Consider the following 12189-nt stretch of genomic DNA (forward strand, 5'->3'; position numbering starts at 1 on the left):
TATTAGTTAAATTACAGAGTCAGATATCAGCTGCTGTTTAATTGGTGATGGCTAGATAATTAAATCCAATGTTTCCAGTCTTTCTCAGCACCATTTACATCATATTAAACAGAGTACCTTAATCCCATATGTACCTGCCAAGCCGTGGGATTCTGGCGTGGAGCTTCTTCAAAACCAAGTGTGTTAAGATCCTCAAAACTGAAGCCAAAGTCATAGTTCTGGCCTGCGAGGTCAGTATGAGGCATATCTGGATTGGGCACTGCACGCCGGCCAATGTCGCTGTGGCCCACGTTTCTGACTGGCTCTGGCATTCGGGCTTCGTCAGGATGCATCTGTGGTGTTTCAGAGCTTCTCATGTCTTGAACCTTTTAGAAGATGAGGACAGCAGTGATATCAATATATTACTCAGAGTAAACCCAAATCTTTACAGTCATGCGACTCGGACTACTCCCACCCCTTCTCGAAAATAAACCTTGAGAGAGATTGGAAAGTAAATCTGTGCATTATGGAGAGATCTCCAAGAAAAAGTTCCAGGTAAACATGTCACGATAAGTTGGACTTGTTTCTTAAATTCGTCAGAATTGTTGTAAACACTTAGGGAGGCTTTGCACGTTGCAACATCGCACGTGCGATGTCGGTGGGGTCAAATCGAAAGTGACGCACATCCGTCGTCACTTTCGACATCGTTGTGTGTAAATTCTAGATGATACGATTAACGAGCGCAAAAGCGTTGTTATCGTATCATCGGTGCAGGCTCCGACTTTTCCATAATTACGCTGCAGTGATGGTACGATGCTGTTCTTCGTTCCTGCGGCAGCACACATCGCTGTGTGTTACGCCGCAGGAGCGAGGAACATCACCTTACCTGCCGCCGGCGGCTCTACGGAAGGAAGGAGGTGGGCGGGATGGTTACATCCTGCTCATCTCCGCCCCTCCGCCGCTATTGGCCGCCTGCCGTGTGACGTCGCTATGACGCCGCACGACCCGCCCCCTTAGGAAGGAGGCGGGTCGCCGGCCAGAGCGACGGTCGCAGGGCAGGTGAGTGCATGTGAAGCTGGCATAACGATAATTTTCGCTGCGCCAGCTAACACAAGATATCGTACCTGCGACGGGGACCATCGCGTGCGACATGGCAGCATCGGCTTGCGATGTCGCAACGTGCAAAGCCCGCCTTAGGCTCTGTGCCCACATTGCGTATTTGCATGCAGTTACACTGTGTATTGCAGCGTAACTGCATGCGACCTGTGTCCCCAGCACAATCTATGAAGATTGTGTATAATCCATGCGCACGTTGCGTTTTAGAACGCAGTGATTTGCATGCTGCCAAATCGCTGTGTTCTAAAAAGCAACATGTGACTTCTTTCATGCGCTTTGGATGCAGGTCCCGCTCTGTCTATGGGAGAGGCTGCATCCAGAGCACATGAAATCGGCTTTTCAGTACACAGTGTTTCTGCAGCGATTTGAAGGGCACATGTACTGTTCAAATCGCTGCAAAAATTTCTGCAGGGACAGAACGCAACGTGGGCACATAGCCTTAATCTCTTTACAGTGAGTGCAGAAGTCAATCTATTTAGGGGCAGACTAAATTATGTCAGTCACATTCACATCACTGATGTCAGTCAATATCAGCACCGAGTGATATTACAATCCTGATGGAAGACAGTGTGAATGTGATCGCCATCCTTACCGCGCTTTTGAATAGATGCCAGTCGCCAAAGTTCATGCTCATCTCTTTCTTCAGTTCTTCCATGCTGCACTGTGTCAGGACGCGGCCATTGATGTTTGCCTGGATGAGCAATTGAGAAAGAAGCATTAGTGAAAGCCATGCTGACAATTGGACTCACAATTGGCGCTCGCTCACACCACCGTATTTATCGGGGTGTGCTGATTTTTTTTTTTTTAGCGCATGGCAATCGGCCCAATCAGTGCTGATTCTTAATTTTTTTTCGCATGGAAAAAGAAAATCTCACCCTTGCAAGTCTATGGGTGCGTGGAAACATCAGAATGCACTTGGATGATATCAAGTGCAGTCTAATTTCCATGGACTCAGAATGGAGAAAATGCAGAAACTTTGTTCTCCATCTTCTCCTCACAGTGAGCCGAGAGAATCGCATCACACTAAGCAGACACTCTAATTAGACTCTGATCAGGGTTCAGAGTTTGATATAGTGTCATTAGCACAATCAACCAAATTCTTTCGGATGCATCTAGTCATGTAGATGCATACTAGCCTTAGCAGATCCATCATATGGTGTCACTAGTGAATCACTCTGCACAGAAGGTTCTGAAACCTTATGCCATACCCAATAACGTGTAGACTTTTCATACCTTCCGTATGGTTGCAGTGTACTGAGCCAACATGCTCTGGTCGATGCCATCTATCTGTTTGAGCTTTTCACACACAGCGTCTACGTTCATGGATCCAAGAGCAGAACTGTGTGGTCCAACAACAGCGCTGCCTGCAACCTGCATGATGATAAGATGGTTTATATTACTGAACCCATGCAACATAATCATGGCAGGAATCTTTGCTTGGCCAGAGCTCAATCCATTCTGAGCTTCCTGTTATTACAGAAGGTAAAATGGAGCTACAAGTATGGCCAACCAAATCCACCCAGGACCGTATTCTAAAATTATGCTACATAGGCAAACTCGATAACAGTTGCAAAGAAAAAAAATGATTTCCAATACACTGATGTGGTCAGACACCAGCACATGGCAAGACTTAACCAAATTCTCAGGATAGAACACTACTATGGTATAAGTGCAAAATAACTTGGGACAATCATGGAGACTTATGGATTCCCGAGGGCCCAGTCTGGAACAATGAGTCCAACTGTAGTTTCTTTGTAGGAAAAATCAGAATGTCACACCAGGGTTATATACATTTTCCATACTAGACCAATGACACAATGTGCAGGACTGAAGCCACCATACACACTAGATGGCTGTCGGCCAAACAATGGTGCAGCCAATCATTCGGCTGACTCCTCCATACATAGGAGCCTCCTGTATTCTCCATGACTGAGCCACTGCCTGACATCTGTTAGAAAACAAAAAGGATCGGAAGTCCAAAATCTTGGAAAGGTCCCCCTGATACCAGCCATCAGTGGTGTCCCTCCATACATGTTGGACTGTCGGCTGAATCTGTCGATATGTGTGACTTCGGCTGACGTTAGTTAGACGTTCTACAAGTGCGATTTGCCTTTGGCATATATAGTTACACGTTGCTTTCTTCTAAAAACATGGCCACAGGTTGTTTGTGGTTTTATGTGTCTGTGGGCACCTAACACCTTAAAATGGTACCTATCAGGGGAAAGAAAGATGGGACATAATAAATGTCAATAAATATGCTCAATCTTTCACACCCATTCAAGTGGTTTACTCTTCTTTTCGATTAAAGACATGTATTCTTTACATGGTCTAGAACACCTGTGTATGGAGTAATCGGAAAGAACAGATATTGGTCAAATAAGTTGGATTGGGTGGCCTTACTTTCTTTCCTACAGCTATACAACATACACATAGATGTGCAGTTACAACTAGTGATGATAACACATTAATTCACTAGGTGACACAGACTGGAACAAGGAGGGATGTTGAAAATGATAAAATGTAAAAACAGAGAAATCTTGAGCAATTACGGTAATGAACCCTGAGAAAAATTTTGTAATACCCCCTCCCCCCCTACAGCATCATTATACTGCGCAATGCGGTTGCACATGTCATGCAAAATTTCCCAGGAATTTGCAGAAACCTCTAAACTTCACCTATACCTTGCACAAGACCTTGATCTAAAAGGACTATAGGCACAAAATGACCAGCACCTTATGCCCCTCTAAACCCTACATAACCCAACATTCACCTCTAGTGTAATTCATTTTCCCCAGGGGCCACATGAAAGACTGACTGGTGTTGAGGCCAAACCAATAGGCCGAAATTAATTCTGCTCAACATCAATATTAACATGTTAAATAAAATTATTATTTTATAGCCATATTATTTGTAGCTCTTAATATTTAGCAGAATTAAAGAGAATCGGTCACCAGGTTTTTGCCACCTTATCTGAGAGCAGCATAATGTAGGGGCAGAGATCTTGATTCCGGAGATGCCTCACTTACTGGGCTGCTTAGTGTAATTTTGATAAAATCACTGTTTAATCAGCAGCAGATTATCATTACAGGACTACTTGCCATGCTGCCAAAGATTGATTTTATCAAAATAACAGCAAACAGCTCAGTTAGTGACACATCGCTGGAATCAGGTCTGTCTCTACATTATGTTGCTCTCACATGCGGGAGTAAAAACCCGATGACAGATTCCCTTTAAGTATGATGACAACCCCTATATACAGTATGAGTCTCCACTCAGCCCCCTACATACAGTATGAGCCTCCACATAATCCTCTATATAACGTATGTGCCCACACACAGACCCTTTATATATAGTATGAGCCAGCTCACATTATCCCTCTATATACAGTGTAAGCCCCAACATAGCTCCTCTATATACAGTGAGCCCCCACACAGCCTCCTAAATACAGTATGAGCCTCCACACAGCCTCTGAAATACAGCATAAGCTCTCGCATAGCCTCCTATATACATTATGATCCCCACATAGCCTCCTAGGCAGTGGCGGCTGCGTGGTGGAGGGCACGGTGTGGCCATTTTCAGCCCTTCGGGTGTCTCGGTCAACAGGTCATGGTTGGACACCCGAGGATGGGGCTGACCCTGTACAGATTTACCCAATTTTCTTTTTGATAGTTGTAGATCACAGACGATCTTACGTGTCATCATACTAGGATCTACTACAGCAGGGCTTGGCAAAATGTGGCCCACGGAACTCTTGCTTTTTCAGTCCGGCCCACAGGCCGCACTTTGTCCAGCCCTGCTTTAGTAGATCCTAGCATGATAGCACGTTAGATCATCTGTGATATACAACTATGAAAAAGAAAATTGTGTACATCGGCACAGGACCAGCCCCATCCTTGGGCATCCCACCATGACTTTTTATGCTCCAGCGTATTTGATAAGCCGCGGCTTTACCTTTAGATTTTTAGAGGTATCTCATCAGAGACAACCCATTGCAGAATGCACCAGAGACCTGAAAGCTTTCCATTTTGACTCAGAGTGGGGGTCTTGAGCAATGGCCCCTCTATAATATCCCAATAGTACATTAGGACCGGTGGTGCCTTTACGAGATAATCCCTTTCGACAAATTTTACTGTGGACTAACAAATTCAACACGTCCCCGAGTGCTCGGCACAATTTCTGTATTGTCCATAGTCACAGTGACAGCACTAGTTATTTTCTAGCGAGGAAAGTAAACTTCTTGTAACACAGGAAATTACTAACAAAATGTTTCCTTTTCATAATTGCCGATACTTCCTCCAGATTAGTTTATAGGGGACAAGAAAAAAAACAAACTAAACTGCAGCGAAGAGCGAAATATATAATAAAGCCCCGTAGCCCAACAAAGATCTGTGAGGACTTGTGCACACCGGTGCCACAGCTCAGCGCAGAGCCAAACCGGACTCATCTCCTACGCCAATGTGGAACTATTACCAAAAGCAATTGTTTTTGATGTTTATGGCTGTGAGGTCTTCTTTCCAGATTGTTTTCTGTGTTGGGAAACCCTCCAACCACAAGAGGTGTGTGTGTGTGTATTGGTACCATCCTAAAATTCACTCCTGGCCTTTTTTATCAATCAAAGAATAATGTGAGGTTGTCACATTAATAGTTATTAATATTCTCTATTAAATCCTTTTTTATTTTTTATTTTAAAGTGCAGCAATCACCAGGATTTTTGTGTATAACCTAAAGTCAGCGCTATACTGGCACTATCAGGCTGATTCTATACATACCTGTAGTGGTCAGCTCGGATGTTTAAGTTTTGAAATCCAAGAAAGTAAAGTTTATAAAATCGGCAGTTTCTTGACTGACAGCAGCTGAGGATCAGATAATATCTGGGAAGGATTCATAGTTATCCCCTCCCCCTGTTAGAATTAGCATAAGTGTTATACAGTCGATTCACTTTAACTTGCAGGACCTGTGTGAGGTCATTCCCATGTGACCAGAAGGTGCGGGGCCTCAGCCAACAGAAAAAAGTTGATAGCTTTGTTGGTTGAGGCGTTGCCCCTTCTGGTCACATGGGTATGACCTCATCACAGGTCCTGCAAGTCAAAGTTAATTGATTGATAATATTTATGCTAATTCTAACAGGGGGAGGGGATAACTATGAATACCCCCCAGATATTATCTGATCCTCAGCTGCTGTCACTCAAGAAGCTGGTGATTTTATAAACTTTACTTTCTTGGATTTCAAAACCTATACATCCGAGCTGACCACTACAGGTATGTATAGAATCAGCCTGATAAAGCCAGTGCTATACTGGCACTAAGTTATATGTGAAAATCCTGATGATTGGTGCACTTTAAAGATGTTCCTGAGTCTGGATATTGCTGCTAAATGCTTGGTTTTATTGAACTAAAATTACATGAATCAATCATAGAAAAAAATGTTTTTTTTTTTTATATATATATAAAGAAAAAAAAAGTCAAACATCCACAATGCAGCCATTCCAAAATGCTGCAAACACTGATTGTGGGCACATATCCTAAGGGTTTTTTATTTTACACGGGGAAACTACAGCATTGAAGAAAGTATTGTCCAAGTAGTGGACAGCAATTTTAACACCTGCCTGAATGCTTCAGACCAGCAAAGCAACAAAACTTTGGCTTTTATAGAGATCGCATGCTGAAGAACAATTAATCACAGGCATCTGATTGGTAGCAGCCGGCTGCTACTTTCCAATTCCTATAGTAGCAGTAAGGGTGTACTTAATTTTTCACACACATTGCTTCAGGCTTTAGGTCTAATTTTTCTTAAATAATGACACGGTGCAATCTGTCATGTGCTGGTGTTCATCTGAATTTGTATCTTCTTGATTTTAGGACCTTGTAAGGACCTCATTTTTTTAATGTCCTAATTTGTAAAAAATAAAATTGAAAGATTGTGTACTTAGTTGTTTTTTTTTTATTTTAATGAATGTAGAACAAAAACTACGAACAAAATGAAAGTCACAAAATGATGTCCAGGTCACGTAGATGAAAGCCGTACGACACATGACATGCCTGATCATAGCTCCACTTGTGACTGCCGGCCATAAACTCTTTACCCTATGAGCTGATGATCTAACCACGGATGGTACATTTTTCTAAGAATATCCAGAAACAATAAACTATTCAGAATGAGACAATAACCGTGTTACAATTTCCCCAATGGTGTTACAACATCATTCTGTGGAAAGCGGCAGAACAATGTAGACAAATGCAGAAATACAGTGGTACAAGTTTGCATAATGAAGGCAATTTGAGCAAGGTCCTGACCAGAAGCTGCGAAACCCAATACAACTAAGCATGAAAATAGAATTCGGTAGAAGAGGGGAAAAAAAGCCAAATGCTGTTTCTAAAAAGTCCAACAAGAGCGAGTTCTGTTATCCGAGACCCTAGATCATTTTTGGTGTTGAGTGCAGATTTCAGGTTACTTGGAATCTCTGACATAAAACTTGTGATAAAGCCCTGAGTATCTCAGTTTTTGCGTTTCAGCATCCAATCGGAAAAATTACACTCCGGCAGTGGTTACAACCGTTAAATGCCGCATTGGGTTCCTGACTATACACATGGCAAGGGCAACATGTTAAGGAAGCAAGGATCTCAGAGATTTTGATAAGAGCCACATTGTGATGGCTGCAGGAGTTTCCCAAATGTCAGCTCTTGTTGGTTTTCACCTGGTTTGCAATTTGGCTATGTTCACATAAGTTGTTTTTGCTGGTTTTTTCGGCAGCAAAACCTTATTTTGTGGCAGGAAGTCTCCTGGTGGTTTTCTGCGTTTTTGGTATGGTTTTTGGCTAGGCTTTTAGTGCGGTTTTTAAGGTGTATTTTACTGCGGGTTTTTGCACCTCCTCCAGTAGTGATAGTCGGACCAAGTCCAGACCCACGGGTCTTCAAAAGTACTCGAATGCCGGGGATTAGTCTGGATCTGGTACTCGGGTAATAAATTAAAAAAAAAAAAAGGTAAAAAAAAGTGAAGTAAGGGAGCTATACCAGTCTTTGATGCGGCTGTACCTGCTCCCGCTCCTTCAACTTCCAGAGCTGCTCTTTAGCCTCATGCATATTCACCGCTTTCCCCATCCACCAGCATTTGTGATTGGTTGCAGTCAGACACGCCCCCGTGTGAGTGGCAGGGTGTCTGATGGCTTCTAAGCACAGGCGCTATGTGCGTCTAATCGTGGTATAAAAAAATAGATAAAATAAATTGCCGTAGGGTCCCCCCATATTAGGATACCCAGCACAAATAAAGCATACGGCTACAGGCTGCAGCCCCCAGCTGTGTGCTTATCTTGGCTGTGTATCAAAATAAGAGGAACCGCATGCAATCTGATTTGTGAATCCACTCATCACTAGAGTAAAAAAAACAAGACAAAAACGCTGAAAGATTGACATGTTTATTCAATGGAGCAAAAACCAAGGAAGTTGACAAAACAGTCAGCAAAACACTGCAGGTGTTTTGCATGTGTGTGTGCGCATGAGATTTCTGTAATCTCATAGGCTTTGCTGGGACTATGCACGGATTTGCACAAAACCATGGCAAAAACCATGCTAAAAAAAACACTGCAAACACGTTCTGTGTGAACATAGCCTTAAGGCCCCGTCAAACACAATGAGATCGTTGCTGAGTCACCGTTTGTGACGCAGCAACGATCTCGCCAGCGATCTCATTATGTGTGACACCTAGCAGCGATCAGGCCCCTGCTGTGAGATTGCTAGTCGTTGCCGAATGATCCCGACCATTTTCTTCAAAGGCAATGTCCTGCTGGGTAGGACACATCGCTGTGTTTTACGCTGTGTGACAGGGTCCCAATGACTGCAGTGATCGTTATACAGGTTGCTACTGCGACCTGTATTGTTACTGCATCGTTGGTAAGGTCTGACTGTGTGACATCTCACCAGCGACCTCCCAGCGATCCTTATCAGGTCGTATCGTTGTCGGGATCGCTGGTAAATCGTTGTGTGAGACTGGGCCTTTAGAATGCTGGGAATGAAAACTAGCAGCCTTGTTTGATCACACAGGGGAGCTATTGTAGAACAAAAGTTCTCGGTGCTCAGGGCAGTGTTTAGTTGGTAAGACGTGGGTCTGGGGATAAATGTGAATGTCACTTTGACACATTGCACCGACCTAAACATTGCACAGACTATGTGCCAATTTCATGGCAACAGTTTCCTTAATACCAGTGGCTTCTTGCTGGAGAATAATGCCCACCATTACACAGCAAAAATTGTGAAAGGGTGACGAAAGAGCAGGACAGAAACTTCAAGGTGATGACTTGGCCTCCATATTTCCTAGAGCTTAATCCCATTGAGCAGAAGACAATCCATGCAGGCCGCACCGATCAACTGACAGAAAAAAGACCTATCACTTGTTCAAAAGTGATCAGTTTTTTATTCTCATCTTATTCCTGCTGTTGCTAAAGATTCCACTTTCTTCTTCTTCAAAATTTGCCAACTGATTACAGAGGGACGGGACTTTTTACATAGCACAAACACATTTTTAAGGTCTTTACAAAGGCACGTGGCTCAAAGAGTCATTATATGGCACAACCTTAAGGCACGCCCCAGAGGATCCTTACATGGCACAGCTTAAAGAGACGCACCCGAGGACCCTTACATAGCACAGCTTAAAGACATCCCACAGGATCCTTACATGGCACAGCTTAAAGGCACGCCCCAGAGGATACTTACATGGCACAGCTTAAAGGCATGCCCCCCGAGGACCCTTACATGGCACCGCTTAAAGGCACACCCCCGAGGATCCTTACATGGCACCGCTTAAAGGCACGCCCCCGAGGATCCTTACATGGCACAGCTTAAAGACACAAACCATAGGACCCTTACATGGCACAGCTTAAAGGCATGCCCCCCAAGGACCCTTACATGGCACCGCTTAAAGGCACACCCACGAGGATCCTTACATGGCACCGCTTAAAGACACAAACCATAGGACCCTTACATGGCACAGCCTAAAGGCACGCCCGCCCCCCCCCCAAGGACCCTTACATGGCACAGCTTAAAGGCATGCCCCCGGGGACCCTTACATGGCACAGCTTAAAGGCACGCCCCCCCGAGGATCCTTACATGGCACAGCTTAAAGACACAAACCATAGGACCCTTACATGGCACAGCTTAAAGGCATGCCCCCCGAGGACCCTTACATGGCACAGCTTAAAGGCACGCCCCCGAGGATCCTTACATGGCACAGCTTAAAGGCATGCCCCCGAGGATCCTTACATGGCACAGCTTAAAGGCACGCCCCCCCGAGGATCCTTACATGGCACAGGTTAAAGACACAAACCATAGGACCCTTACATGGCACAGCTTAAAGGCATGCCCCCCGAGGACCCTTACATGGCACAGCTTAAAGGCACGCCCCCGAGGATCCTTACATGGCACAGCTTAAAGGCATGCCCCCGAGGATCCTTACATGGCACAGCTTAAAGGCGCACTACCCCCCCCCCGAGGATCCTTACATGGCACAGCTTAAAGGCACGCCGCCGAGGACCCTTACATGGCACAGCTTAAAGGCACGCCCCCCGAGGACCCTTACATGGCACAGCTTAAAGGCACGCCCCCGAGGACCCTTACATGGCACAGCTTAAAGGCATGCCCCCGAGGACCCTTACATGGCACAGCTTAAAGGCACATCCCACAGGACCCTTACATGGCACAGCTTACTCATCCCACAGGATCCTTACATGGCACAGCTTAAAGACACGCCCCAGAGGATCCTGTGAGCCATGCCCCCTTGGATAAACCATATGGCAGATTTATAATAAAATAAAATAAAAAAAACAGAATACTCGGCGGCAGCGACAAAATAAGAGCTATAACCACGGGGGAACACTATTCTCCTTAAGGAGACTTTGCAAGCCAGTCTGGCTGCCAGGTAAGGGGACTTATAGCTGCCACGCCCCTCTAAGAAATATTCAAATTGGAGAGACAATTTGAGCTATAACCAGACACTTTGAACCTGGTGACAGATCCTAAAGTATCTGCTACTGAAAAGCACAGTGTGACAGGTCACAATATGAGGCCATACGTCGTCCAAGCCTCAACAGGTTGGAGCTTAAAAGAACCATCACAATATTTAACAGGTGGTTTTAAGGTAAGGCTGCATTGGTATAAAGAAGAGTGTGCTTTTTGACTAAATTAACCAAAGTGAGCCCCTTTCCACAAGAGCCTTTTTTCTGGGTTTTTTTGGGTTTCTTTTCTCCCATTTTCCTCCAAACGCCATGCTTTTTCAATTTTGTGTTAACGTTGCCAGAGAAGAGCTTGTTTCTTCCGGGATGAGTTTTAGTTTTGAATTATGCCATTCATCTTGCCAAATAATATACCGAAAATGGAGAAAAAAAATCTGATGATGTGTTGAAATGGTGAGAAAAAAAAAAGGTATTCCACCATTGGTGTTTGGGTTTTTTTAAGTGTTCAATGTGCAGTTAATATGACCTGGCAACATAATACTACAGAATGATTTTAGTAAGTTTATATCAAATTTTAAAGTTTCCTTTACATTTTAATGGTTCAAAAAAATAAAAAAAACTTTGCAAAAAAACCCAAAAACATGGTTTGTGTCATCATTTTTTTTTGTCACACCTAAAACCTTGTACCACTAATGAGTCACATAACCCCTGGGAGGGAAAATGGCTAATTGGGCACAATTTGGCCATGTTCACTTAGCGGTGTACTCACTTTTGTTGCTGGTGGTCTGAGAAGAAAAAAAGTTGTATATGTAAAGAGCGCCATACACTATCATAGGTACGATTTCTATCCATAAAAATCATATAGTGATATGTATATATATATATATATATATATATATATATATATATATATCATTTTCACAGCAGAAAGTCAACATTATTTTGTTAAGGAGTTTTGAGATTTGGAGGAGGATTTCAAAAGTTTCCTGGAAAAACTGTACACATACCTGTAGAGTTTTTTTTTTTTTTTTAAAGAGTTTCTCCTCAAAAGCTATTTCAACACTTTTAGAAAACTCTTATTTCTTTGCTGTTATTAGGCGGTTGTCCACTAATAAGAGGTTGTCCACTACTTTTACATTGATGGTCTATGCTT

The 12189-nt window shown here is 43.7% G+C and overlaps 1 protein-coding gene across 3 annotated transcripts in view; it reads right to left on the reverse strand.

The window, feature by feature from the left end:
• KIDINS220 (kinase D interacting substrate 220) overlaps positions 1 to 12189 on the reverse strand; it is a 249348-nt gene that overhangs the window by 4814 nt on the left and 232345 nt on the right. For all 3 annotated transcript variants that reach the window (XM_075341087.1, XM_075341086.1, XM_075341085.1), the window contains 3 exons: positions 2329 to 2466; positions 1688 to 1786; positions 135 to 365 (listed from right to left, as the gene is read on the reverse strand). In XM_075341087.1, the coding sequence (XP_075197202.1) occupies positions 135 to 365; positions 1688 to 1786; positions 2329 to 2466 (468 nt within the window). The remainder of the gene's footprint in view (positions 1 to 134; positions 366 to 1687; positions 1787 to 2328; positions 2467 to 12189) is intronic.

The sequence above is a fragment of the Anomaloglossus baeobatrachus genome, chromosome 3 (genome assembly GCF_048569485.1).
Source record: "Anomaloglossus baeobatrachus isolate aAnoBae1 chromosome 3, aAnoBae1.hap1, whole genome shotgun sequence".
NCBI lineage: Eukaryota > Metazoa > Chordata > Amphibia > Anura > Aromobatidae > Anomaloglossus > Anomaloglossus baeobatrachus.